General features: G+C 37.2%; 1 protein-coding gene and 1 long non-coding RNA gene across 5 annotated transcripts in view; one reads left to right on the forward strand and one right to left on the reverse strand.

Moving 5' to 3' along the window:
* Nucleotides 1–23909, reverse strand: part of LOC309636198 — a 937790-nt gene that overhangs the window by 187980 nt on the left and 725901 nt on the right. The gene's annotated exons all lie outside the window — the stretch shown is intronic.
* The window catches only part of NME7 (NME/NM23 family member 7), a 244738-nt gene that overhangs the window by 76899 nt on the left and 143930 nt on the right, over nt 1–23909 (forward strand). For all 4 annotated transcript variants that reach the window (XM_082393989.1, XM_082393990.1, XM_082393987.1 and 1 more), the window contains one exon: nt 22371–22435. In XM_082393989.1, coding sequence (XP_082250115.1) covers nt 22371–22435 — 65 coding nt within the window. The remainder of the gene's footprint in view (nt 1–22370; nt 22436–23909) is intronic.

Consider the following 23909-nt stretch of genomic DNA (forward strand, 5'->3'; position numbering starts at 1 on the left):
TTCCTCTGACTTCTCTGACAATCTCTAGGTCCATCCATGTTGCTGCAAATGACATTATTTTATTATATATGTACCACATCTTCTTTATCCATTCCTCTGTTGATGGACATAGTCCATGTCTTGGCTATTGTAAATAGTGCTGCAATGAACATTGGGGTGCGTGTATCTTTTTGAATTATGGTTTTCTCCAGGTATATGCCCAGGAGTGGGATTGCTGGATCATATGGTAGCTCTATTTTTAGTTTTTTAAGGAACCTTCATACTGTTCTCCACAGTGGCTGTACCAATTTACATTCCCATCAATATCACCTCTCACCAGTCAGAATGCCATCATCAAAAAATCTACAAACAATAAATGCTGGAGAGGGTGTGGAGAAAAGGGAACTCTCCTACACTGGCTGCTTCTTTAATGTTGAGTTTTCTAAGTTGTTTTGCTCACCAAAATGTCCTTTTCATGGGCACTCATTTCTATGAATAAGATCTTGTTTTCGTCTGTTTATACCTTATTATTGCAAGGAGTAAGTTTAACATTCATAGTAAAGGTGTTTTTCAGGTTTTTCCACAGTATAAGGGTGGGTTCATTGGCTGCAAGGTTGCTTTCAAGTGTACAGTTTACTGTAGAGTATAGATATTATAATATCAAGGGAAGATATCACAACTCCAGGAAAGACCTTAACATCAGAATAAGTTATTTCTACAGAAAATATTTTTTGGTGGCAAAATTGAAACTACTAGATTATTAAACGTGAAAACCAATTTTGTCATAATTTTGAAGAATATTGTCCATTTACCTTGTTAACAACTTAACTTTGCTCTTAACTATTTTATCTCTATAAAACAGTCTTCTAGAACTACTAACGAATAGTAAAATGATCAATTGTTTCCTTTCTTTTTTCCTTCAAATTTGTTAAGCTTCAGAATGGTAAGAAGGAAGGAAACCTTAAATTGAAAAATCAGTAAGTTGGGTGATGATCTTCTGAACAATCCAAAATTTACTAGATATAAATTCTATATTCTTCTGTTACTGGTTTTACATTATATTTTCAGAAGATCAAAAAAGATAAGTAACACACATAAATAAATGTATTTTTTGTATATTGTAGGAGAGGCAAACTCTTACCCTCCTAGTTTTTTTGGCTGGGCATGAGAATTAAATTGACATGAGACAGATAGATCAACAGGAGAAGAGCATACAAACTTATGGAATACAAGTTTTACATGATACAGGAGCCTTCATAAGGAAATGAAGACCCAAGGAAATAGAGAAAACCTACTTGCTTTTATATTAGGTTGAAAACAAAAGAGAGACAATTGTGCCTATTGTGGAGAAGTGACTAAACTATGTGGGGAGGTTAAAGGAAGATAAGAATTATTTTAACAAGGTCTGTTTGTATAGAATTCTCTTGATCTCAACTTCTTATCCTTAGTGATGAGAATGCTGCTTTTCTTCTGGCATAGGGAGGACAACTTTCTTATGGGAATTTTATCTCACTTTTAAGAGAAGGAAGGAAGGTCAGTGTTTTTCTTGTATTCGCTGTCTTTAAAGTGCCTTAAGTCAAAATAGTATACCAGAGCAACATATTTTGGGGTGGTATGTTCTGAACTCTTTAATATACATGAATTATTTAATTGAATGATCTATACAAACCAATTAAATATTTTGCCTATTTTATTGTAATCTAACAATCTCAGATCATCAGGGGCAAGCAGAACTGTGTTTAAAATTCAGTTCTGTTACTTACTAGCTATTTGGGCATGTTGTTTAACCTTTTAGTAGGGAAGGTAAACATCTATAAAATGAACATTATAATAGTACTTTCTTCATAGGGCTCTTCAGAGGATTGCAGGAATAAAATGACTAGCATGTACAATACACATGAGAGAGAAGACTAGCTGTTCTTCCTAAATTTGTTCTTCTACAGTGTAGGCTTGTTTCTGATATGTGACTGTCCTGTCAGAGACTGTATTTCCTAACTTTCCTTGTACGGCCATGTCACTGGGTTTATTGGAAAGGCTATCTCTCTTTCATTGAATTGCTCTTGCACCTTTATCAAAAATCAGCAGAACATATTCATTTTTGGTTTTCTCTTCTGTTCCATTGATCTATATGTGTGCCACTCTGCCAGTACTACACAGTCTTGATTACTATAGCTACATAATAAGTCAGGAAATTGGGTAGATTGACTTCTACTTTTTTTCGGAAATTGTTTGTTATTCTAGTTCGTTTATTTTTCCTTGTAATATTAAAATAATCTTGTCTAGGGAGTTCCCTGGTGGCCTAGTGGTTAGGATTCTGGGCTTTCACTGCAGGGGCCTGGGTTCAGTTCCTGGCTGGGGAACTGAGATCCCTCAAGCCACGCAGCGCGGCCAAAAAAAAAAGAAAAAAGAAAATCTTGTCTATATTTACAAAATATCTTGCTGGGATTTTGATAGGAATTGTGCCAAACCCATTTATCAATTTGAGGACAACTGACATCTGTACTATGTTAATTTCCAAATCATGGACACTATATGACTCTCCATTTATTTAGGTCTTCCATCCAGCATTTTGTGGTTTTCATATACAACTCCTGTGCAAGTTCTGTTATATTAACACCTAGTAATTTTTTTCTTTTTGAGCTATTATAAATGGTATTATAGTTTTAATTTCAGTGTCCACTTATTTATTTCTAATATATAGATATATAATTGATTTTTGTATGTTTATCTTATGTCCTGCAACCTTGCTGAAATCTGTCATTAGTTCTAGAATATATTTTGTAGTTTATTTTCTTTTTTTAGATAATTATGTCATATGCAAATGAAGAGATTTATATTTCTTCCATTCTGATCTGCTTGCCCCTTCCCTTCCCATTTTCCTTTCCCTTTCCTTCCCCTCTCCCCTCCAATCTCCTCCCCTTTCCTCCCTGCCCTTCCTCTCACCTTCTCTTCTTCTTGCCTTATTGCAGGAGCTTGAACTTCCAGCACTGTATTAAATAAGAGCAATGAGAATGGTCATTCTTGTCTTTCATTGTTAGGCATAATGTTAGCTGTAGTGGTTTTGTTGTTGTTGTTTTGTTTTTATTTTTGTAGATGCTCTTTATGAAGTTCAGGAAGTTCCCATCTATTCCTGTTTTCTTCTAAGAGTTTTGATCATGAATGGGTGTTGAATTTTTTTGAATGTTTTTTCTGCATCAATTGATACGATTGTGTGATTTTTCTTCCTTAGCCTTTTAATATAGCAGATGACATTGATATATTTTTTTTTTCAACAACACTTGTTGTCCAAAAGAACTATAGTTCTTTTTATATATTGCTGAGTTCTATTTGCTAATATTTTGTTAAGGATTTTGCATCTGTATTCATGAGGGTTATTGATGTGTGTTTTATTTTTGTACTCTGATTTTGATATTAAGGTAATACTAGTTTTATAAAATGAATTGGAATTATCCTATTTATATCCTATTTATATATATTGCACTTTTTAAACCTAACATTGTAATTTGAATTTTTTCTGCACAATTAGATAAACTTTGAAAACATAATTTTAAAGTCTGAATAATAGGGCTTCCCTGGTGGCGCAGTGGTTGAGAATCTGCCTGCCAATGCAGAGCACACGGGTTCGAGCCCTGGTCTGGGAAGATCCCACATGCCGCGGAGCGACTAGGCCCGTGAGCCACAATTGCTGAGCCTGCGCGTCTGGAGCCTGTGCTCCGCAACAAGAGAGGCTGCGATAGTGAGAGGCCCGCACACCGCGATGAAGAGTGGCGCCCGCTTGCCGCAACGAGAGAAAGCCCTCACACAGAAACGAAGACCCAACACAGCCATAAATAAATAAATAAATAATTTAAAAAAAAAAAGTCTGAATAATAGTCAGTTATAGGAATATACTTTTCTTTATCTTTTTCTTGTTTTATTTTTTATAATTAAAAATTTTATTATTAATAATTCTGTGGTTAACATTTTCCTATATAAATCCTTGTGAACACCTAAGTTATCCCTAGAATAATTTCAAGAAATTCTTACATCAAATAAAAACATTTTAAAGTTTTTAATAAATCCCAATTTATCCTCCAGAAAGAGGATAACAATTAAATATTTCCACAGCTGCATGTCTATGAGACTATCTGCTTCATTATATTCTTTTTTTAAAAATAAATTTATTTTTTAATTTATTTTTGGCTGCATTGGGTCTTCATTGCTGTGCGTGGGCTTTTTCTAGTTGCAGTGAGCGGGGGCTACTCTTTGTTGCAGTGCACGGCGTCTCATTGTGGTGGCTTCTCTTGTTGCGGAGCAGGGGCTTTAGGCACGTGGGCTTCAGTAGTTGTGGCATGTGGCCTCAGTAGCTGTGGCACATGGGCTTAGTTGCTCCGTGGCATGTGGGATCTTCCCAGACTAGGGATCAAACCCATGTCCCTTGCATTGGCAGGCGGATTCTTAACCACAGTGCCACCAGGGAAGTCCCTGCTTCATTATATTCTAACTTCCAAATACTATTGTTTGATTTAGTATGGTTTATTCTGATATTCTTATTATATGGTATTTATTCTTATTATATGGTTTTTATTCTTGTGCCACTCAACACTGTCCCAATCATTCTTTAGGAGAGTATTTGTAGATCTCCAAGATTTTGAATTTTGCTGTTAACCTTTATGGAAATTTTCTCATTTTATTATATGTTGGTCAAATTATATGGCCAATATAATTTCTACTTATTGTAGTTATGTTGATGGTATGTTTAGAATGTGCTTAATTTTTTAAAAACTGCAGTATTCTCATTAATATTTTTATTGAGTCTGTAAGAACTTGAGATGGTATTTTTTGATTTCTCTTTTATTTCTAATATTCTTTTTCTTTATAAATATGTTATGTGATGCATTTTATGTATATAGACTTGTGATATTCTAGTTTTAACTTATTTATTTATTTATTTATTTTTGGCTGCTTTGGTTCTTCGTTGCTGTGCGTGGCGAGCGGGGGTTACTCTTTGTTGAGGTGCACAGGCTTCTCATTGCGATGGCTTCTCTTGTTGTGCAGCACGGGCTCTAGGCGCGCAGGCTTCAGTAGTTGTGGCACCTGGGCTCAGTAGTTGTGGCTCGTGGGCTCTAGAGTGCAGGCTCAATAGTGGTGGCACACGGGCTTAGTTGCTCCATGGCATGTGGGGTCTTCCTGGACCAGGGCTCGAACCCGTGTCCCCTGCATTGGCAGGCGGATTCTTAACCACTGTGCCACCAGGGAAGCCCTAGTTTTAACTTTTTTTTTTTTTTAATTTTATTAATTAATTAATTAATTTATTTATTTTTGGCTGTGTTGGGTCCTCATTGCTGGCTCTAGAGCACAGGCTCAGTAGACGTGGCACACGGGCTTAGTTGCTCTGCGGCATGTGGGATCTTCCCAGACCAGGGCTCGAACCCATGTCCCCTGCATTGGCAGGCAGATTCTTAACCACTGCGCCACCAGGGAAGCCCCCCCTTAGTTTTTTTTTTTTTTTTTTTTCACTTTTTAAATATTTATTTTATTTATTTATTATCTTTATTTTTATTTCTTTTGGTTGTGTCGGGTGTTAGTTGCACGTGGGCTCTTCATTGTGGCGCTCGGGCTTCTCTCTAGTTGCGGCGTGTGGGTTTTCTCTTCTCCAGCTGCGACACACGGGCTCCAGAGCGCGTGGGCTCTGTAGTTTGTGGCACACAGCCTCTCTAGTTGAAGTGCTTGAGCTCAGTAGCTGTGGCACGGGGGCTTAGTTGCCCCGCAGCATGTGGGATCTTAGTTCCCCGACCAGGGATCGAACCTGCTTCCCTGCATTGGAAGGCGGATTCTTTACCACTGGACCACCAGGGAAGTCCCTGGGGTGACAGTTAGCGGAAAGCAATGAAGCTTGTTTGGATCAGGAAAATACACTTTGCACGTACAAGGTAAATTAGCTTCAAGTTCTGCAACCTCTTTGACAAGCAGTCTGTCTCTCACAGAAACCCGCCGAGTGGAGTCGGAGGCTGCGGCTGGCGCCCGGGACCCTCTGAGACCGTCATCCCGCTTCAGTTTGCTTGCCAGCGTCAGCATCCCTGCTACCTTTATCCTAGGCACCCCGAGACAGGCGAGGCGGGCTCGGCGCCCAACACCATGCCCGGCCGGCCGGTGGCGGCGAAACGCAGCCCGTCACAGCCGCACCAGCTCCGGGCGGCGAGACCGGAAGTGGCGGGGCGGGGACTCGGCCGCTCTCGCCCGCTCCCCCCCTTAGTTTTAACTTTTTTATCCTGAGAACTTTTTCTCCTAATTTTCATTTTGTCCGTTGGTAACATTACTATGCCTTTGGTGTTTTGGTTTTGCTTGCTATATCATTATCATTAAATTTTCACCTTTAATTAATTTTACTTTCTATGTCATATAAATAGAACATAAATAGAACATAGTTGGGCTTTAGCATTGCACTCAAACTGAGACTATATATATATATTTTTTTTAATTTTATTGGAGTATAGTTGATTTACAATGTTGTATTAGTTTCAAGCGTACAGCAGAGTGAATCAGTTATACATATACATGTATCCACTCTGTTTTAGATTCTTTTCCCATGTAGGCCATTACAGAGTATTGAGTAGAGTTCCTTGTGCTATACAGTAGGTTATTAGTTATATATTTTAAAAAATTTTTTGGCCATGCTGCAAAGCATGTGGGATCTTAGTTCCCTGACCCAGGGATCAAAGCTGTGCCCCCTGCAGTGGAAGTGCGGAGTCTTAACCACTGGACCGCCAGGGAAGTTCCTAGTTATCTATTTTATATATAGTACTATATATAAAATAGAGACTATCTTTAAATGGGGGTTTATCAACTGATTGATCCTACATTTGCCATCTTATTTTTTGATTTTGATTTTTTATTTCAAAAAAAATTTTTTTACATCTTTGTGCATATGTGCCAGTGTTTCTTGTTTTTGTTTTTTTATTTTCTTAATTATTATTATTTATTTTATTTATTTTATTTTTGGCTGCATTGGGTCTTTGTTGCCGTGCGCGGGCTTTCTCTAGTTACGGCAAGCCGGAGCTACTCTTTGTTGCGGCGTGCGGGCTTCTCATTGTGGTGGCTTCTCTTGTTGCGGAGCATGGGCTCTAGGCATGTGGGCTTCAGTAGTTGTGGCACATGGGCTCAGTAGTTGTGGCTCACGGGTTCTAGAGCGCAGGCTCAGTAGTTGTGGTACATGGGCTTAGTTGCTCCGCGGCATGTGGGATCTTCCTGGACCAGGGCTCGAACCCGTGTCCCCTGCATTGGCAGGCGGATTCTCAACCACTGGACCACCAGGGAAGTCCCTATTTCAAAAATCTGATGTAATATGTAATATAAAGTGTTACCTTGTCATTTTTCCCCTTAGAGGGGTTTTTACAGGCAAACTTTCTGTTTCAAATTCTGCTTAAAGTTTTACATATTCCTTATGAATCCACAGAAATTGTTTCACTGATGCACATGCTCATCTACTAAGACAGGGCTCGAGCGCTCTACAAAGTTCACCTTAAATATTTCTAGGAGTTTGTAGTGGGAGAGAGAGGCCTTGCTTTGTCAAGTGCTGTGTAAGGACCTCCTTCTTCCTTCTTTTCTTGCTCTGCTTCCCCTAATTTGTATCGCGATGTTTGCCAGGCCCTGCTGGCTTAGACAACAGTGGCTTTCCTTCTCCTGAGAACCGGTGGGTTTGCCAGGCCCTGTTGTGCCTGTAGCTGGGTATTGCCCTGACCCTGTTATCTGCTTCTCATCCGTCATCGCAGCCATCTCATTTGGTGTGACCTGGGCACTAGCATTAGCCTTCTTGCGGTGTACCGGTGATACAATATTCTCTTTGAAACGAGACATATAAAATGCTTGCATTTTAACAGTATGGCTAAAAATTTAATTCGTGCTCATTCTATAAGCAAAGCTATGCATCCTAACTCAGGCTATTCTTGGCTCTAGTCCTACTCTACTGCTGCTATCATTAGCTAATAGTGCTGTTGTGTGCCCCTGGCTGTTCTAAGAATTTTACATATACAGACACATTACATCTTCATAAAAACCCTATGAGGTAAGTATTACCATCTTTTACAAATGAGGAAAGAAACTGAGACCATAGAGAGGTTAGGCTGAGATAGGCAAAGGAGAAGGCTCTTCAGACTGGATTATTTACCAGCCCTTACATCTGTGGCCTGGAGAGTAAATTGACACACTTGATCCCTGGCCAAATATATGTAGTCATTGTTGATGGTCTTCCTCTCTGTGCCACACTGTGAGAGGTTTTACTCCTCTTTGGCAGCTGTAAAGAAAGAGAGAACAACTCGTTTTCAACTCTAGGCTATTATGAGCAATATAATCCTATTTCAACTCATAAGGGCTGCCTTTCAGTCTAAGTGGCCTTCTTTGCAGGGATGACGATAGGTAACAGAGCCAAATCAAGGCAGATCTGTTAACATTGATTCATTTACCCTGACCAGATACAGGTCAGAGGGAGAAAAAAATGGATTCTCAAAAATATATACTGTACTTCAATTTATGTATTTATTTAAAACTGGAAAAAAATCCCATCTTTTTATTTCCATCTTAAATTCAAGACAGATTTTCACAGTAACTCTTGGGAGAAGCTTTTCCCAATCCCCAAGACTCTCATAATGTTGCTGCATTCATACCTAAAAAAGCCTTAGACATTATATTAGCACCTCATTATACCTGCTTGGGTGACCTAGGGTACCTTATGTGGTACCTGTGCATCATCCTGGAGCATATAAGCCTGGTGCCCATTTGTTTTCTTCCAAGTGGTGCAAACCATGTGATGTTATGTGATTTAAATTGTGTGAAAACCTTTACTGTCCTTTTTATCTTATTGATACCAGCGAGTGTTAAAAAAGTGCCTGTTTCATTCCATTGCCTTGCAATTTTGTTTCCATTATTTGGTGCAAGTTTATTTTTATTTAAAATGTTAAGTCTGCTATTTCTAAAAATACCGTTTGAACTTCAGTGTACCTGAATATTTTATTGTCAGTTACTTTTCTTCCACTCTCCAATCATGATCATTTTATGAACTTTATAGACAGAAAGAGAGATCTTCTAATCCCAGTTTTTGATCATTTGGCTATGCATAGGATTTTTTTCTGGGATATTTGCTGATTGTAATTCTTTTATCAGAATCAACACCCATCAGAATACCACAGCTTTCAAAAAGTACTGTTTCTTCTTTCTCCACCCTTTCTTCTACAACCTTTCTTTCTCAGGGGACAGTGAGTCACCTCCTATATAAAAAATCCTACATAAAAAGGGGGGCTTAATAAGGACACTGTTGGTACAACTGATTGAAACCCAACTTGAATTCCCTATTTGTCTCACTTTAGGGCTGGAAGAAGAATAGGGGTCGAGCTAGGCTTAGGGAGACTTGTTCAATATCCTTGTTCTCTCTGGCTTTCGTATGTGCTTCTCTTTGACTATCAATTTCATGCTCGCAGATTAGCTTTTCACAGCACCTTGAGAGAGAGGTTGGGTTTCCAGCAATGCAAGGCTCATATACTTAGAAACACACTGGAAAGAACTTTTTTTTGTTTTTTTCCCCCTGTTCTAGCTTCAAAAATTCCAGGGAAGGGCTCTGATTGGCTTGTGTCAATTCTAGGCCCATTCCTGGGGGAATTATTTTGCCTAGGGAGCAGAGTGCTATGATTGACCTTGTTTAGGTCTGGTGTCCACCTTTTGACCATTGGCTGAGGCCCATGGTTATAGGGTCACATAAGAAGATGGCAACTCCCTTTCCAGTCAAACGGTTTAGTTTTCCTAAAAGAGAATGAGAGCTCCTAATTCCAGAAGAAGCAAGAGGTTTTAGAAAGACAAAGTAATCAATGTCTGATATTGATGATTGGATACAGGGTGGCCACTTATTAAAAAGGCTTTAGAACAATTCAGGTAAAAGGTATCAGGATATGAACTGAGTATGTGAAAGAGTGGAGATGGAGAGGTGATTTGACATTCAAAACATTTAAGTAGCATTCATGGAGTTCTAAGCAAACTATTAAAAAACAAATTAACTATGCAAACACCAGCCCAATAAAATAAGCCATCTGCTTTGTTCGACCCTTTTGAACATGTTTGCTGTGGGGCATGCAATTTTACTTTTTCTTTTGCTACTTCATTTACATAGTTATTGTCATTTGTTCAGTCACCTGAACGTTTTTTGTCTAGAACAAAGTAAAGGATTATGGTTATTGACACTTTGTCATTTCAAGCTGTTAAACACAGAACAGGTTTCTTGAATGCCTCTCTGTCCTGCCTCTGCACATAACCAACTGAATATAAAAGAAGCAGTATCCTTGACTCAGGTCTGACTGTTCTTGGCACAATGTCAGTGCTGCTTGGACTATAAATTTTATTGGTTTATTTGTGAATAGAATTATTCTGTTCAAATGTTACATCCCACAAGGCATAGTTTAATATGATTATAGATTTAGAATAGATATAGATTGTAGATTTCTCTTTGCGTTGGTTAACGCATAGGGCTAAATACTACTTTCATATCTAGATCAGGATTCTTTTTTTTTTTTAGATCAGGATTCTTATGTAATCATGTAAAATATTTTCTTTATTATAATAAATAAGACCTCTTTTAGGCATCCTTGAGATCAAATCTCATAAGTACTAAGAATTTATTTGCCTTTTAAAATATGTTGACATTTGGACTGATGGTGCAGAAGCAATGGTGGGTAAAACTGCTGGTGCCTTAGCACAAATCAGGATAGTGGCAGCAGACTGTACTAGCAGTTAGTGTGTTTTTAACCATCTTGCATTTGCAGAAAAAAAGCCACTTTCACTTAAGAGTGTCCTTGATGAAACAATAACAATGATTAATTTTATTAATTTTTTACCCTCAAGTCAAAATATTTTTAATATTCTGTGTGAAGAAATGGGAAGTATACATAAAGCACTTTTTTTTGTTTGTTTAAATCTCACTCCAAATGAGGATGTTTCTTTTCTTTTTTTTTTTTTTAATTGGGCTTTGTAGAATTTTTTTTTTTAATTTTATTTATTTATTTATTTATTTATGGCTGTGTTGGGTCTTCGTTTCTGTACGAGGGCTTTCTCTAGTTGCGACAACTGGGGGCCACTCTTCATCGCGGTGCGCGGGACTCTCACTATCGTGGCCTCTCTTGCTGCGGAGCACAGGCTCCAGACGCGCAGGCTCAGCAATTGTGACTCACGGGCCTAGTCGCAACGAGGCATGTGGGATCTTCCCAGACCAGGGCTCGAACCCGTGTACCCTGCATTGGCAGGCAGATTCTCAACCACTGCGCCACCAGGGAAGCCCACATAAAGCACTTTTTTTTTTTAAACATCTTTATTGAAGTATAATTGCTTTACAATGGTGTGTTAGTTTCTGCTTTATAACAAAGTGAATCAGGTATACATATACATATGTTCCCATATCTCTTCCCTCTTGCATCTCCCTCCCTCCCACCCTCCCCATCCCACCCCTCTAGGTGGTCACAAAGCACCGAGCTGATCTCCCTGTGCTATGCTGCTGCTTCCCACTAGCTATCTGTTTTACATTTGGTAGTGTGTATATGTCCATGACACTCTCTCACCCTGTCACATCTCACCCCTCCCCCTCCCCATATCCTCAAGTCCATTCTCTAGTAGGTCTGTGTCTTTATTCCCGTCTTGCCACTAGGTTCTTCATGGCCTTTTTTTTTTTTTTCCTTAGATTCCATATATATGTGTTAGCATACTGTATTTGTTTTTCTCTTTCTGACTTACTTCACTCTGTATGACAGACCCTAACTCCATCCACCTCATTACAAATACCTCCATTTCATTTCTTTTTACGGCTGAGTAATATTCCATTGTACATATGTGCCACATCTTCTTTATCCATTCATCTGATGATGGACACTTAGGTTGCTTCCATGTCCTGGCTATTGTAAATAGAGCTGCAATGAACATTTTGGTACATGATTCTTTTTGACCTATGGTTTTCTCAGGGTATATGCCCAGTAGTGGGATTGCTGGGTCGTATGGTAGTTCTATTTGTAGTTTTTAAAGGAACCTCCATACTGTTCTCCATAGTGGCTGTATCAATTTACATTCCCACCAACAGTGCAAGAGTGTTCCCTTTCCTCCACACCCTCTCCAGCATTTATTGTTTCTAGATTTTTTGATGATGGCCATTCTGACCGGTGTGAGATGATATCTCATTGTAGTTTTGATTTGCATTTCTCTAATGATTAATGATGTTGAGCATTCTTTCATGTGTCTGTTGGCAATCTGTATATCTTCTTTGGAGAAATGTCTATTTAGGTCTTCTGCCCATTTTTGGATTGGGTTGTTCGTTTTTTTGTTATTGAGCTGCATGAGCTGCTTGTAAATCTTGGAGATTAATCCTTTGTCAGTTGCTTCATTTGCAAATATGTTCTCCCATTCTGAGGGTTGTCTTTTGGTCTTGTTTATGGTTTCCTTTGCTGTGCAAAAGCTTTTAAGTTTCATTAGGTCCCAGTTGTTTATTTGTGTTTTTATTTCCATTTCTCTAGGAGCTGGGTCAAAAAGAATCTTGCTGTGATTTATGTCATAGAGTGTTCTGACTATGTTTTCCTCTAAGAGTTTTATAGTGTCTGGCCTTACATTTAGGGCATTAATCCATTTTGAGTTTATTTTTGTGTATGGTGTTAGAGAGTGTTGTAACTTCATTCTTTTACATGTATCTGTCCAATTTTCCCAGCACCACTTATTGAAGAGGCTGTCTTTTCTCCACTGTATATGCTTGCCTCCTTTATCAAAGATAAGGTGACCATATGGGCGTGGGTTTATCTCTGGGCTTTCTATCCTGTTCCATTGATCTATATTTCTGTTTTTGTGCCAGTACCAAACTGTCTTGATTACTGTAACTTTGTAATAAAGTCTGAAGTCAGGGAGCCTGATTCCTCCAGCTCCATTTTTCATTCTCAAGATTGCTTTGGCTATTCGGGGTCTTTTGTGTTTCCATACAAATTGTGAAATTTTTTGTTCTAGTTCTGTGAAAAATGCCAGTGGTAGTTTGATAGGGATTGCATTGAATCTGTAGATTGCTTTGGGTAGTAGAGTCATTTTCACAATGTTGATTCTTCCAATCCAAGAACATGGTATATCTCTCCATCTATTTGTATCATCTTTAATTTCTTTCATCAGTGTCTTATAATTTTCTGCATACAGGTCTTTTGTCTCCTTAGGTAGGTTTATTCCTAGATATTTTATTCTTTTTGTTGCAATGGTAAACGGGAGTGTTTTCTTAATTTCACTTTCAGATTTTTCATCCTTAGTGTCTAGGAATGCAAGAGATTTCTGTGCATTAATTTTGTATCCTGCTACTTTACCAAATTCATTGATTAGCTCTAGTAGTTTTCGGGTAGCATCTTTAGGATTCTCTATGTATAGTATCATGTCATCTGCAAACAGTGACAGCTTTACTTCTTTTCCGATTTGGATTCTTTTTATTTCTTTTTCTTCTCTGATTGCTGTGGCTAACACTTCCAAAACTATGTTGAATAATAGTGGTGAGAGTGGGCAACCTTGTCTTGTTCCTGATCTTAGTGAAAATGGTTTCAGTTTTTCACCATTGAGGACAATGTTGGCTGTGGGTTTGTCATATATGGCCTTTATTATGTTGAGGAAAGTTCCCTCTATGCCTACTTTCTTCAGGGCTTTTATCATAAATGGGTGTTGAATTTTGTCAAAAGCTTTTTCTGCATCTATTGAGATGATCATATGGTTTTTCTCTTTCAATTTGTTAATATGGTGTATCACGTTGATTGATTTGCATATATTGAAGAATCCTTGCATTCCTGGGATAAACCCCACTTGATCATGGTGTATGATCCTTTTAATGTGCTGTTGGATTCTGTTTGCTAGTATTTTGTTGAGGATTTTTACATCTATGTTTATCAGTGATATTGGCCTGTAGTTTTCTTTCTTTGTGACAGCTTTATCTGGTTTTGGTATCAGGGTGATGGTGGCCTCATAGAATGAGTTTGGGAGCGTTCCTCCCTCTGCAATATTTTGGAAGAGTTTGAGAAGGATAGGTGTTAGCTCTTCTCTAAATGTTTGATAGAATTCACCGGTGAAGCCATCTGGTCCTGGGCTTTTGTTTGTTGGAAGATTTTTAATCACAGTTTCAATTTCAGTGCTTGTGATTGGTCTGTTCATATTTTCTATTCTTCCTGGTTCAGTCTCGGAAGGTTGTGCATTTCTAAGAATCTGTCCATTTCTTCCAGGTTGTCCATTTTATTGGCATAGAGTTGCTTGTAGTAATCTCTCATGATCGTTTGTATTTCTGCAGTGTCAGTGGTTACTTCTCCTTTTTCATTTCTAATTCTATTGATTTGAGTCTTCTCCCTTTTTCTCTTGATGAGTCTGGCTAATGGTTTATCAATTTTGTTTATCTTCTCAAAGAACCAGCTTTTAGTTTCATTGATTTTTGCTATTGTTTCCTTCATTTCTTTTTCATTTATTTCTGATCTGATCTTTATGATTTCTTTCCTTCTGCTAGTTTTGGGGTTTTTTTGTTCTTCTTTCTCTAATTGCTTCAGGTGCAAGGTTAATTTGTTTATTCGAGATGTTTCTTGTTTCTTGAGGTAGGCTTGTATTGCTATAAACTTCCCTCTTAGCACTGCTTTTGCTGCGTCCCATACGTTTTGGGTTGTCGTGTCTCCATTGTCATTTGTTTCTAGGTATTTTTTGATTTCCCCTTTGGTTTCTTCAGTGATCACTTCGTTATTAAGTAGTGTATTGTGTAGCCTACATGTGTTAAATTGTGGCAGCGCCCGCATAAGACATCTTCACCTCCTCTTGGAAACAGTCAGTGCAGAGAAGTCTCTTCACCAGGAAACCTTTTTCTACCTCTTGGCACTTCTGACTGTTTAACATGTAGGAACTGCAGCCTTCCTTATGGAGTCAACATCACTGAGAGTATTTTGGGATCTGAGCCACCTTTGCAACACAGGCCGATAAGAGCTGACAGTCCCAGATGCCAAATAAAGCACACTGTCCAGAAATAGTGACAGAACCTGCCTAACTGGAAGAAGAATGTCGCCATGTGGATGAAAGGCTCTTGGTGCTCCAGCCAGGCACCAGGGCTGTGCCTCTGAGGTGGGAGAGCCAACTTCAGGACACTGGTCCGCAAGAGACCTCCCAGCTCCACGTAATACCAAACGGTGAAAATCTCTCAGAGATCTTCATCTCAACATCAGCTTCACTCAATGACCAGCAAGCTACAGTGCTGGACACCCTATGCCAAACAACTAACAAGACAGGAACACAGCCCCATCCATTAGCAGAGAGGCTGCCTAAAATCATAATAAGGCCACAGACACCCCAAAATACACCACCAGATGTGGACGTGCCCACTAGAAAGACAAGATCCAGCCTCATCCACCAGAACACAGGCACTAGTTCCCTCCACCAGGAAGCCTACACAACCCACTGAACCAACCTTAGCCACTGGGGAGAGATACCAAAAACCACGGGAACTAGGAACCTGCAGCCTGTTAAAAGGCGACCCCAAACACAGTAAGATAAGCAAAATGAGATGACAGAAAAACACACAGCAGATGAAGGAGCAGGGTCAAAACACACCAGACCTAACAAATGAAGAGGAAATAGGTAGTCTATCTGAAAAAGAATTCAGAATAATGATAGTAAGGATGATCCAAAATCTTGGAAATAGAATAGAAAAAATGCAAGAAACATTTAACAAGGACGTAGAAGAACTAAAGAGGAACCAAGCAACGATGAAAAACACAATAAATGAAATTAAAAATACTGTAGATGGGATCAATAGCAGAATAACTGAGGCAGAAGAACGGATAAGTGACCTGGAAGATAAAATAGTGGAAATAACTACTGCAGAGCAGGATAAAGAAAAAAGAATGAAAAGAACTGAGGACAGTCTCAGAGACCTCTGGGACAACATTAAACGCACCAACATTCGAATTATAGGGGTCCCAGAAGAAGAAGAGAAAAAGAAAGGGACTGAGAAAATATTTGAAGAGATTATAGTTGAAAACTTCCCTAATATGGGAAAGGAAATAGTTAATCAAGTCCTGGAAGCACAGAGAGTCCCATACAGGATAAATCCAAGGAGAAACACGCCAAGACACATATTAATCAAACTATCAAAAATTAAATATAAAGAAAACATATTAAAAGCAGCAAGGGAAAAACAACAAATAACACACAAGGGAATCCCCATAAGGTTAACAGCTGATCTTTCAGCAGAAACTCTGCAAGCCAGAAGGGAGTGGCAGGATATACTTAAAGTGATGAAGGAGAAAAACCTACAACCAAGATTAATCTACCCAGCAAGGATCTCATTCAGATTTGATGGAGAAATTAAAACCTTTACAGACAAGCAAAAGCTGAGAGAGTTCAGCACCACCAAACCAGCTTTACAACAAATGCTAAAGGAACTTCTCTAGGCAAGAAACACAAGAGAAGGAAAACACCTACTATAACAAACCCAAAACATTTAAGAAAATGGGAATAGGAACATACATATCAATAATTACCTTACATGTAAATGGATTAAATGCTCCCACCAAAAGACACAGACTGGCTGAATGGATACAAAAACAAGACCCATACGTATGCTGTCTACAAGAGACCCACTTCAGACCTAGAGACACATACAGACTGAAAGTGAGGGGATGGAAAAAGATATTCCATGCAAATGGAAATCAAAAGAAAGCTGGAGTAGCAATTCTCATATCAGACAAAATAGACTTTAAAATAAAGACTATTACAAGAGACAAAGAAGGACACTATATAATGATCAAGGGATCGATCCAAGAGGAAGGTATAACAATTGTAAATATTTATGTACCCAACATAGGAGCACCTCAATACATAAGGCATATACTAACAGCCATAAAAGGGGAAATCGACAGCAACACAATCATAGTAGGGGACTTTAACACCCCACTTTCACCAATCGACAGATCATCCAAAATGAAAATAAGTAAGGAAACACAAGCTTTAAATGATACATTAAACAAGATGGACTTAATTGATATTTATAGGACATTCCACCCAAAAACAACAGAATACACATTTTTCTGAAGCGCTCATGGAACATTCTCCAGGGTAGATCATATCTTGGGTCACAAATCAAGCCTTGGTAAATTTAAGAAAATTGAAATCATATCAAGTATCTTTTCCGACCACAACGCTATGAGACTAGATATCAATTACAGGAAAAGATCTGTAAAAAATACAAACACATGGAGGCTACACAATACACTTCTTAATAACGAAGTGATCACTAAAGCACTTTTGATGCATACTGAAATATAATGCTATCTTTAGGAAAAGCACATGTACAGTTGTTTGAGTTGTGAGCTCAGCTAAATGCCTTTTTCATAGAATACCATTTTTACTTGAAAGAATGACTCACAAACTGTGGTCATTCAGATATGGATATTTGGCTGGCATTTTCTTTAAAATAAGCCTATCATTTAAAAGAAAGGACAACTGACAGTAGTTGTTGCCCAAGAAAAAAATCCAAAAGAAGATAAAATTACAAATAAAAATTAGAGTTAAGAACTTGGAAAACTGTATGCACCACCTTGAACTCAACAACTTTCCAATACTTAGATTATTCTGATGAAATTGGTGGTATTTAACAAATGGGATTTTGTTTTTCTTTTGATGTGGTATAATAGAGAGTCATCATTTGGAAGATCTGCATAACTCAGTGAATTAATATTTTCCAAATGATCAGTGTGTATGATGTTATAAAATCATGCATGGATAAAAGATTTATACAAAGTACAAGATTGACCAGTGGGTTTTAATGCAACAGGGTTAAAAAAAAAGGTCGTTGGTAGAAGTTTGAAATTATATGTTGCAGTGAGCTTTTAAGAAACTACCACTCGTCAAGTAAAGAAGAATATATACAATTATATTACAGGCTATTAAAATACTACACCATTTTCCAACTAAATATACTTTAAGCAAACAACACATAACAGCAGGTTGAAAGTTGAATGCAGCTGCTTTTCATTAAATTAGACATTAGAGATTTTTTAAAATGTAAAACAATATCTCTCTTCTCACTGATTTTTTTCATTGTTCTGGAAAACAGTCATTTTTCTCATAAAAATCGTATTTATGTTAAAATGTAAATATTTTTTGTTATATTTAAGTTAATAAATATTTTAAAATTTGCTGTTTAATTTATAATACAACAAATTTTTATCAATATAACCTATTTACATAAAAGTGTTTTAGAGTCTTTAATAATTTCTAAGAGCTAAGGGGTCCATGAGACCAAAATATTTTGGGAACTTCTGGCCTATAGGATAAAATTCAAACCTCTCTATGTGGTCCAAAAGTCCTTCTATCAGTGGCTTCTACCACCTCGCCTATGATCTCTCCTGTCTCATTTCCCCTCATCAAAAGAACCATGTTGTTTTACCTCTCTGTACCTTTGCTCAGTGCTCTTTTTGCCATGAATATCCGTTTTCTTTTAGCTCTCTGTCTAAAGTACTGTCTCCCAATGCCTCTTGGGACATTTATCTGTGTAATACTGTTTGCCATAAATTCTACTTTATTTGAAATTAATATAATCATTACAACTTTCTTATACTTATTGTTTGCATGGTATATCTTTTTCCATCCATTTACTTTCAGCCTACCTGTGTCTTCATATTTAAACTTGCTTTCTTATAGATATCATATAATTGGATCTTGTTTTATTAATCCATCTAAAATCTCGGCCTTTACTGATCTCATTTATGAGGGCTCCAGCCTCATGACTCGAGCACCTTCCAAAGGCCCCACCTCCTAATACCATCATATTGGGCTACATATGAAGTTGGTTGGCACACAAAAATTTAAATCATAGCAAGGGGGAAAAGGAGGCAAGCCTTTAACTTGTTACGATTGCAGGTAAATGAAAATGAAGATTAAATTCTAAGAGCTTGTGGTGGGGTAACTGAGACTGAGGGCATGAAGGTAACTGTTCAAAATACTTCAGGGCTTCAGAAGACACTGAGGAAAGAGTTAGAAGGTGGACTGATGGTGAGGGTGAGAGGAAAAATGGACCAAGGAGAAAAGAATAAATATATGGAAAAAGATATGAAAAAAAGAATTGCATATTAGAGGAGGGTGAGTCTATCCAGAGCTGGAATTGAAGCTTACAGCAAGGAACCAACGTTTTTCTTTCCTTTTAAAAAGGCTACCTATATCATGAGTATAATCACCTATATGTTTTTCTAATCAATTGCCTTTATTTTTTTTACATTTACCTTGAATTCATTAGGATTAATGTTTGTATGTGGCATGAGGCCAGTATGAACTTTTTTCCTCAAACTGTTAAACCAAAAAATTAAAAATTTTTTCCCTTCTCTAATTTTAATTACTCCTTTACAATTTTCTGGTATTTTCTAATTGTGCTCTGAAGAGCTTTAGAGTTTCTCAGAGTTGGATCAGTCAGATAGCTATGATTGTTTTTTCCTTTGGTTATTTCTTTTATTAACTTTGTAATTGAGTGAACAATATTTGTTAACTACCTACTACATGCTAGACACTATGCTAGTGTCACTGGAGATAAAATGAGTCCTAAAATGAACATGGCCCTTGCCTCAGGGGGTTATATTGTCTAGTGAGTTTTACATATCAGGCTTTCATATACACGTTCCTGTTTTTCTATTGAAACTTGGAGAAAGACAGTGAGATTTGGAGACCCACTAATTCTGTAACGTTGAGCAAGTTATTTGTCTTCTCCAAATCTTCATATATTCTCACCTTATGGTGGGATGGTAGCCCCTGTTTTAGTGTATTGCTTTAAGGATTAAGTGGAATAACTTCATATGAAAGGGCTCAGCCCCCAATAATTAATTTACTTTCTTCTTTCCTAAGTTTTGTCTATACTTTTCCTATTGATAAAAGACCTGGAATTTTGGTTAACATTCCTGTGTCTGATGCCATCTGAGTGTTTGGTACAGATTACTAATAGGTTATCTAACTTCTCTTTCCTAACACTCTGTTGATATGACTTTCTTTAATATCATCATACCCTCTTGCTTAAGCCAAAGGAGTTATCTTAGTTCCAAGGTGCTTAATCTCCTTTAATTCTTAACTATCCCTGTATTCTAAGAATTTCCTCCTTCTTTTGATACTACTGTAATATTTTCCTTCTTTATTCTTTTGCAAGTATCCTTTTACATGTCCCCGAACTTTAGATATTTTCTCAAAACTCATTCCTCCCAACTCTTTTTTTGCTTTTGGCCTTCTTTTTGTCAAACAAGTAGTCATCTATTCTCATCACTTCAGCTCTAACCTCTCTGTAGCCTAATTATATCTGTCTATCTATTGGAATACAACCCCATATTACCAATGTAGTATAGGGAGTTTATTCATTCATTTCTTGATGATTTTTATTGCCGTTGGGTATGCTGTCTTCTCATGCTTATCAGTGTTCTGCTCTAAAATTCGGTTTCTATGTCCAGAATCATTCACTTTTTTCTTAATTTGGTTTCTTAGCTTGTTTTCTTCTTAAAAGTGCTATCATTCTTCTAGTTACTTAGACTCAAAACCTTTATTCCTTCATGTTCATACTCTATGTTCACTTGAGTCTTATTACTTTAGTCTTGTTACTTTTTGTTTGGAAATATCTTATATTCATTACTTCTTTATTTCTCTACTACTACCATCCAGGTCCAGTCAGCATAGTAGATGATTTCAGCAGCCTTTGCTACTCTTTCTATCCCTTATTCTTTTCTTCAGACCAGCTTGCCCATTATTATTACATTAGTAATCTTCCTAAAATACTGTATTTATCCTGTATTCTCCTGTTCAACATTTTCAGAGATTCATTTCTTTTGGCAGTGTTTCTTTTGAAGGAAAAATTTTCTCATGGATTCCCAGTGTTGACATAAAATATTTTAAATATAATGTAACTTAAATATGTCCAAATATACAAGTAAATATAAACGTTTGCACATAAAACTGTATAACTAAACAGTTTACAAATTCATTACAAACAAAACTATAAAATGGATAAAATTTAAGTTAACATTAATGTGACAAAAGATGTTTGCTGAAACTTAATCAGTAAGCTCAACATGAATATGGTACTAAGTGCTCTGAGTTTGGCATGGGCCTATTCTACTCTTTATTTAAAAAAATTAATTAATTAATTAATTTGGTTGCACCTGGTCTTAGTTGCGGCAGGTGGGCTCCTTAGTTGCGGCATGTGAACTCTTAGTTGCGGCACACACGTGGGATCTAGTTCCCTGACCAGGGATTGAACCCGGGCCCCCTGCATTGGGAGCTTGGAGTCTTAACCACTGCACCACGGGGCCTATTCTACTCTTGCAACTTCTGAGAAACCTTTGTTTCTACAGCATATTATGGTATCATTTGGTCTTCACTTGGTACAAACATATCATTTGAGAAATAGATCTGTCCTTGTCATTTTTTTTTTTTCATCCCTCAGCCAGCTACAATTAAAATAGGCTATTTGGCAGCAGTAAGATAGTAAATAAAAATGCACATTCGGGCACTGATACTACTTGGTTTTTTGGGGTGATTAGGTGAGCATCAAGATGATCCAGAATATGGAGTGTGTGTGTGTGTGTGTGTGTGTGTGTGTGTGTGTGTGTGTGTATGAAAGAGAGAGAATTTTAGTTCACTTGAAAAAAAGAAACTTAGAAGATTTTTATAGAAGACTAATGGAATCTCAAAAATCAGTTCTAGACCTCCAGAGTCTACAAACACCATTATAAATGTTGCTATTCGTGGGATAAAGACCAAATTCCTCATGTTGACATCTAAGGCCTTTATCAATTTGGATTAAACCTCTTTCCCTTTTTTATGTTTTTCTTTTTTTGGCTTCTTACTATTGTGTACACATATTCACATTTTTCCCAGAATTATGCCTTGTCTCTTTTTATACCTCTGTCCCTATATAATGCCATCTACCTATAGCCTTTAAGGGCCAGTTCATGCTCTCATATCCCCTTGAAGCTTCTGTTCCCCTCTTCAGTTATAATTTGATATTTCTCCTTCTTTGAACTCCTCCTGTGAACTCCTTCTGTATCTGGTACTTTAACATTTCATTTTTTTTTGTAGTATTAGTTTAATTGTTTGATTTTCATATTCTTTACATCACTAGCCCTCAGGGTCCTTACAGGCAATAGTAACTTAAATGTTTTTTGCATAATCTTCAAGATCATTGTTGGTATTCCTGAAGCACTTTACTAAGTGAATCAAATGGGATTACAGTATTAGGGGTTTAGTTTCCCTCAGAAATATGTGATTCCTTCCTATAGAATGTAAGCAAAGTACTTTGATATAGAAAATTTGTGTTTCTCTAAAACTAAAATGCCTTAGAAATTTTATATTTTTTGCACTCATTTGTTCTGTATTTTCAGGACTGCTGGGGAAGATTCTGATGGCTATCCGAGATGCAGGTTTTGAAATTTCAGCTATGCAGATGGTAGGTAGTTTGCAATGAGTCATAACTTACTGAGGAACTGTGTTTTTTTATTGAAGTATGCTTTAAAATTTTTTACATTGAATTTTCTCTGTGCACTTGTGAACTCAGTGCATTAAAAATAAAAAGATATATTTGTTGAACTTGATAACCTTATAGTAAAAAAACATTTTTGAACTGATTTTACCTATATAATCTCTCACTAAGAGAACTAATATTCTAATGGTACATCTATTTTAAACTTATAAAGCAGGTTTATATAATTCCTGGAACTTTAGTTGCAAAATAAATGCAGACTGAAACAATACATTTAGTTCCTCCAAACAAAATATAGAATCAAGCTAAGTAGTTATAATGAATTTTCTGTTGTCTGGATTTGTGACTAAGAAGAGAATCAATTCAGATTTTTCCCAGGACCTTTGCTGGTTTCTGGAGTTTGCCTCAGGATCTTCTTTGGAGTTAGCACATTTCAGCCCCTCTCTTGGCAGTCACACCACTGGATCTCCAGAGCCCACAATCATTCAAAATTGCCCTGCTGTCACATTTCTAGGAAACCCTTCACTGAAGAAACAATATTAACTTCTATAGAGAGTCCTTCTATATCTTTGTGCTATACTTATTAGTGCATTTGACAATAAATTGGACACAAATTATTATAGGAATCATAAATAATTTATATTTTACAATTTTGTTGTTGGTGTTTCTTTTTTCCTCTTTTTCTTGCATTAATGGGGATTTTTTTTAATGATTCCATTCTATTTCCACTATCGATTTATTACTTATACCTCTAAATTTTTTTTTAGTGTTGTTCTAGGGTTTAAAATCATCTTTAATTAGTCTATCTTCACATTTCACAATTTTTGAAGGCCAGCAACTTTGCGTTATTATGACAGTGAAATGCCAGTTTTGGAAAGAATTTTCTTACCAATATAATTTATTTGCTCTTCTTCTGAAAAGGAACTGCTTTTGATGTCTATGAAGTCTTAGGATCACCCAAAATCAGAGGTCAGGGCACTAACTGAGGTTCTGCCTATTTTGTATCCTGGATTGGTGGGAATGATAATAAGCTGAGAAAAGGTCAGAAATATCAGCTAGTTTACAGAGTTATCAGGCACAACTTGGAGACTGATGAGGAAGTTAATAATTGAAGAATCTTACCCAGGACTATAATGAAATTGTTAGCCAAAACGTTCTCAAATTATTAGCTTGGTGATGTAGTCACAGGGTTATAGGACCTAAGCCTCCTTAAGTAGTAATCCTTGTGGAAATTTTAGAATTAATCATTGATCTAACTCTAGGCCTACAACCTAGAATAGTGATTGTCCATAGTAGGTCCTCAGTGAAAAAAAATAATTTAAAAAGAAGAATCGATTGAACTTATGGGGGAGGCATGGTAGTTTAGTGGCAATCGTGTCGTGATTTTTGGAATCAGAAAGCTCTATTTCTGAATCATGTGTCTTCTGCTTTCTAGGTATGT

Source organism: Balaenoptera borealis, assembly GCF_965194805.1.
Source record: "Balaenoptera borealis genome assembly, chromosome: 1".
In the NCBI taxonomy this organism is placed as follows: domain Eukaryota; kingdom Metazoa; phylum Chordata; class Mammalia; order Artiodactyla; family Balaenopteridae; genus Balaenoptera; species Balaenoptera borealis.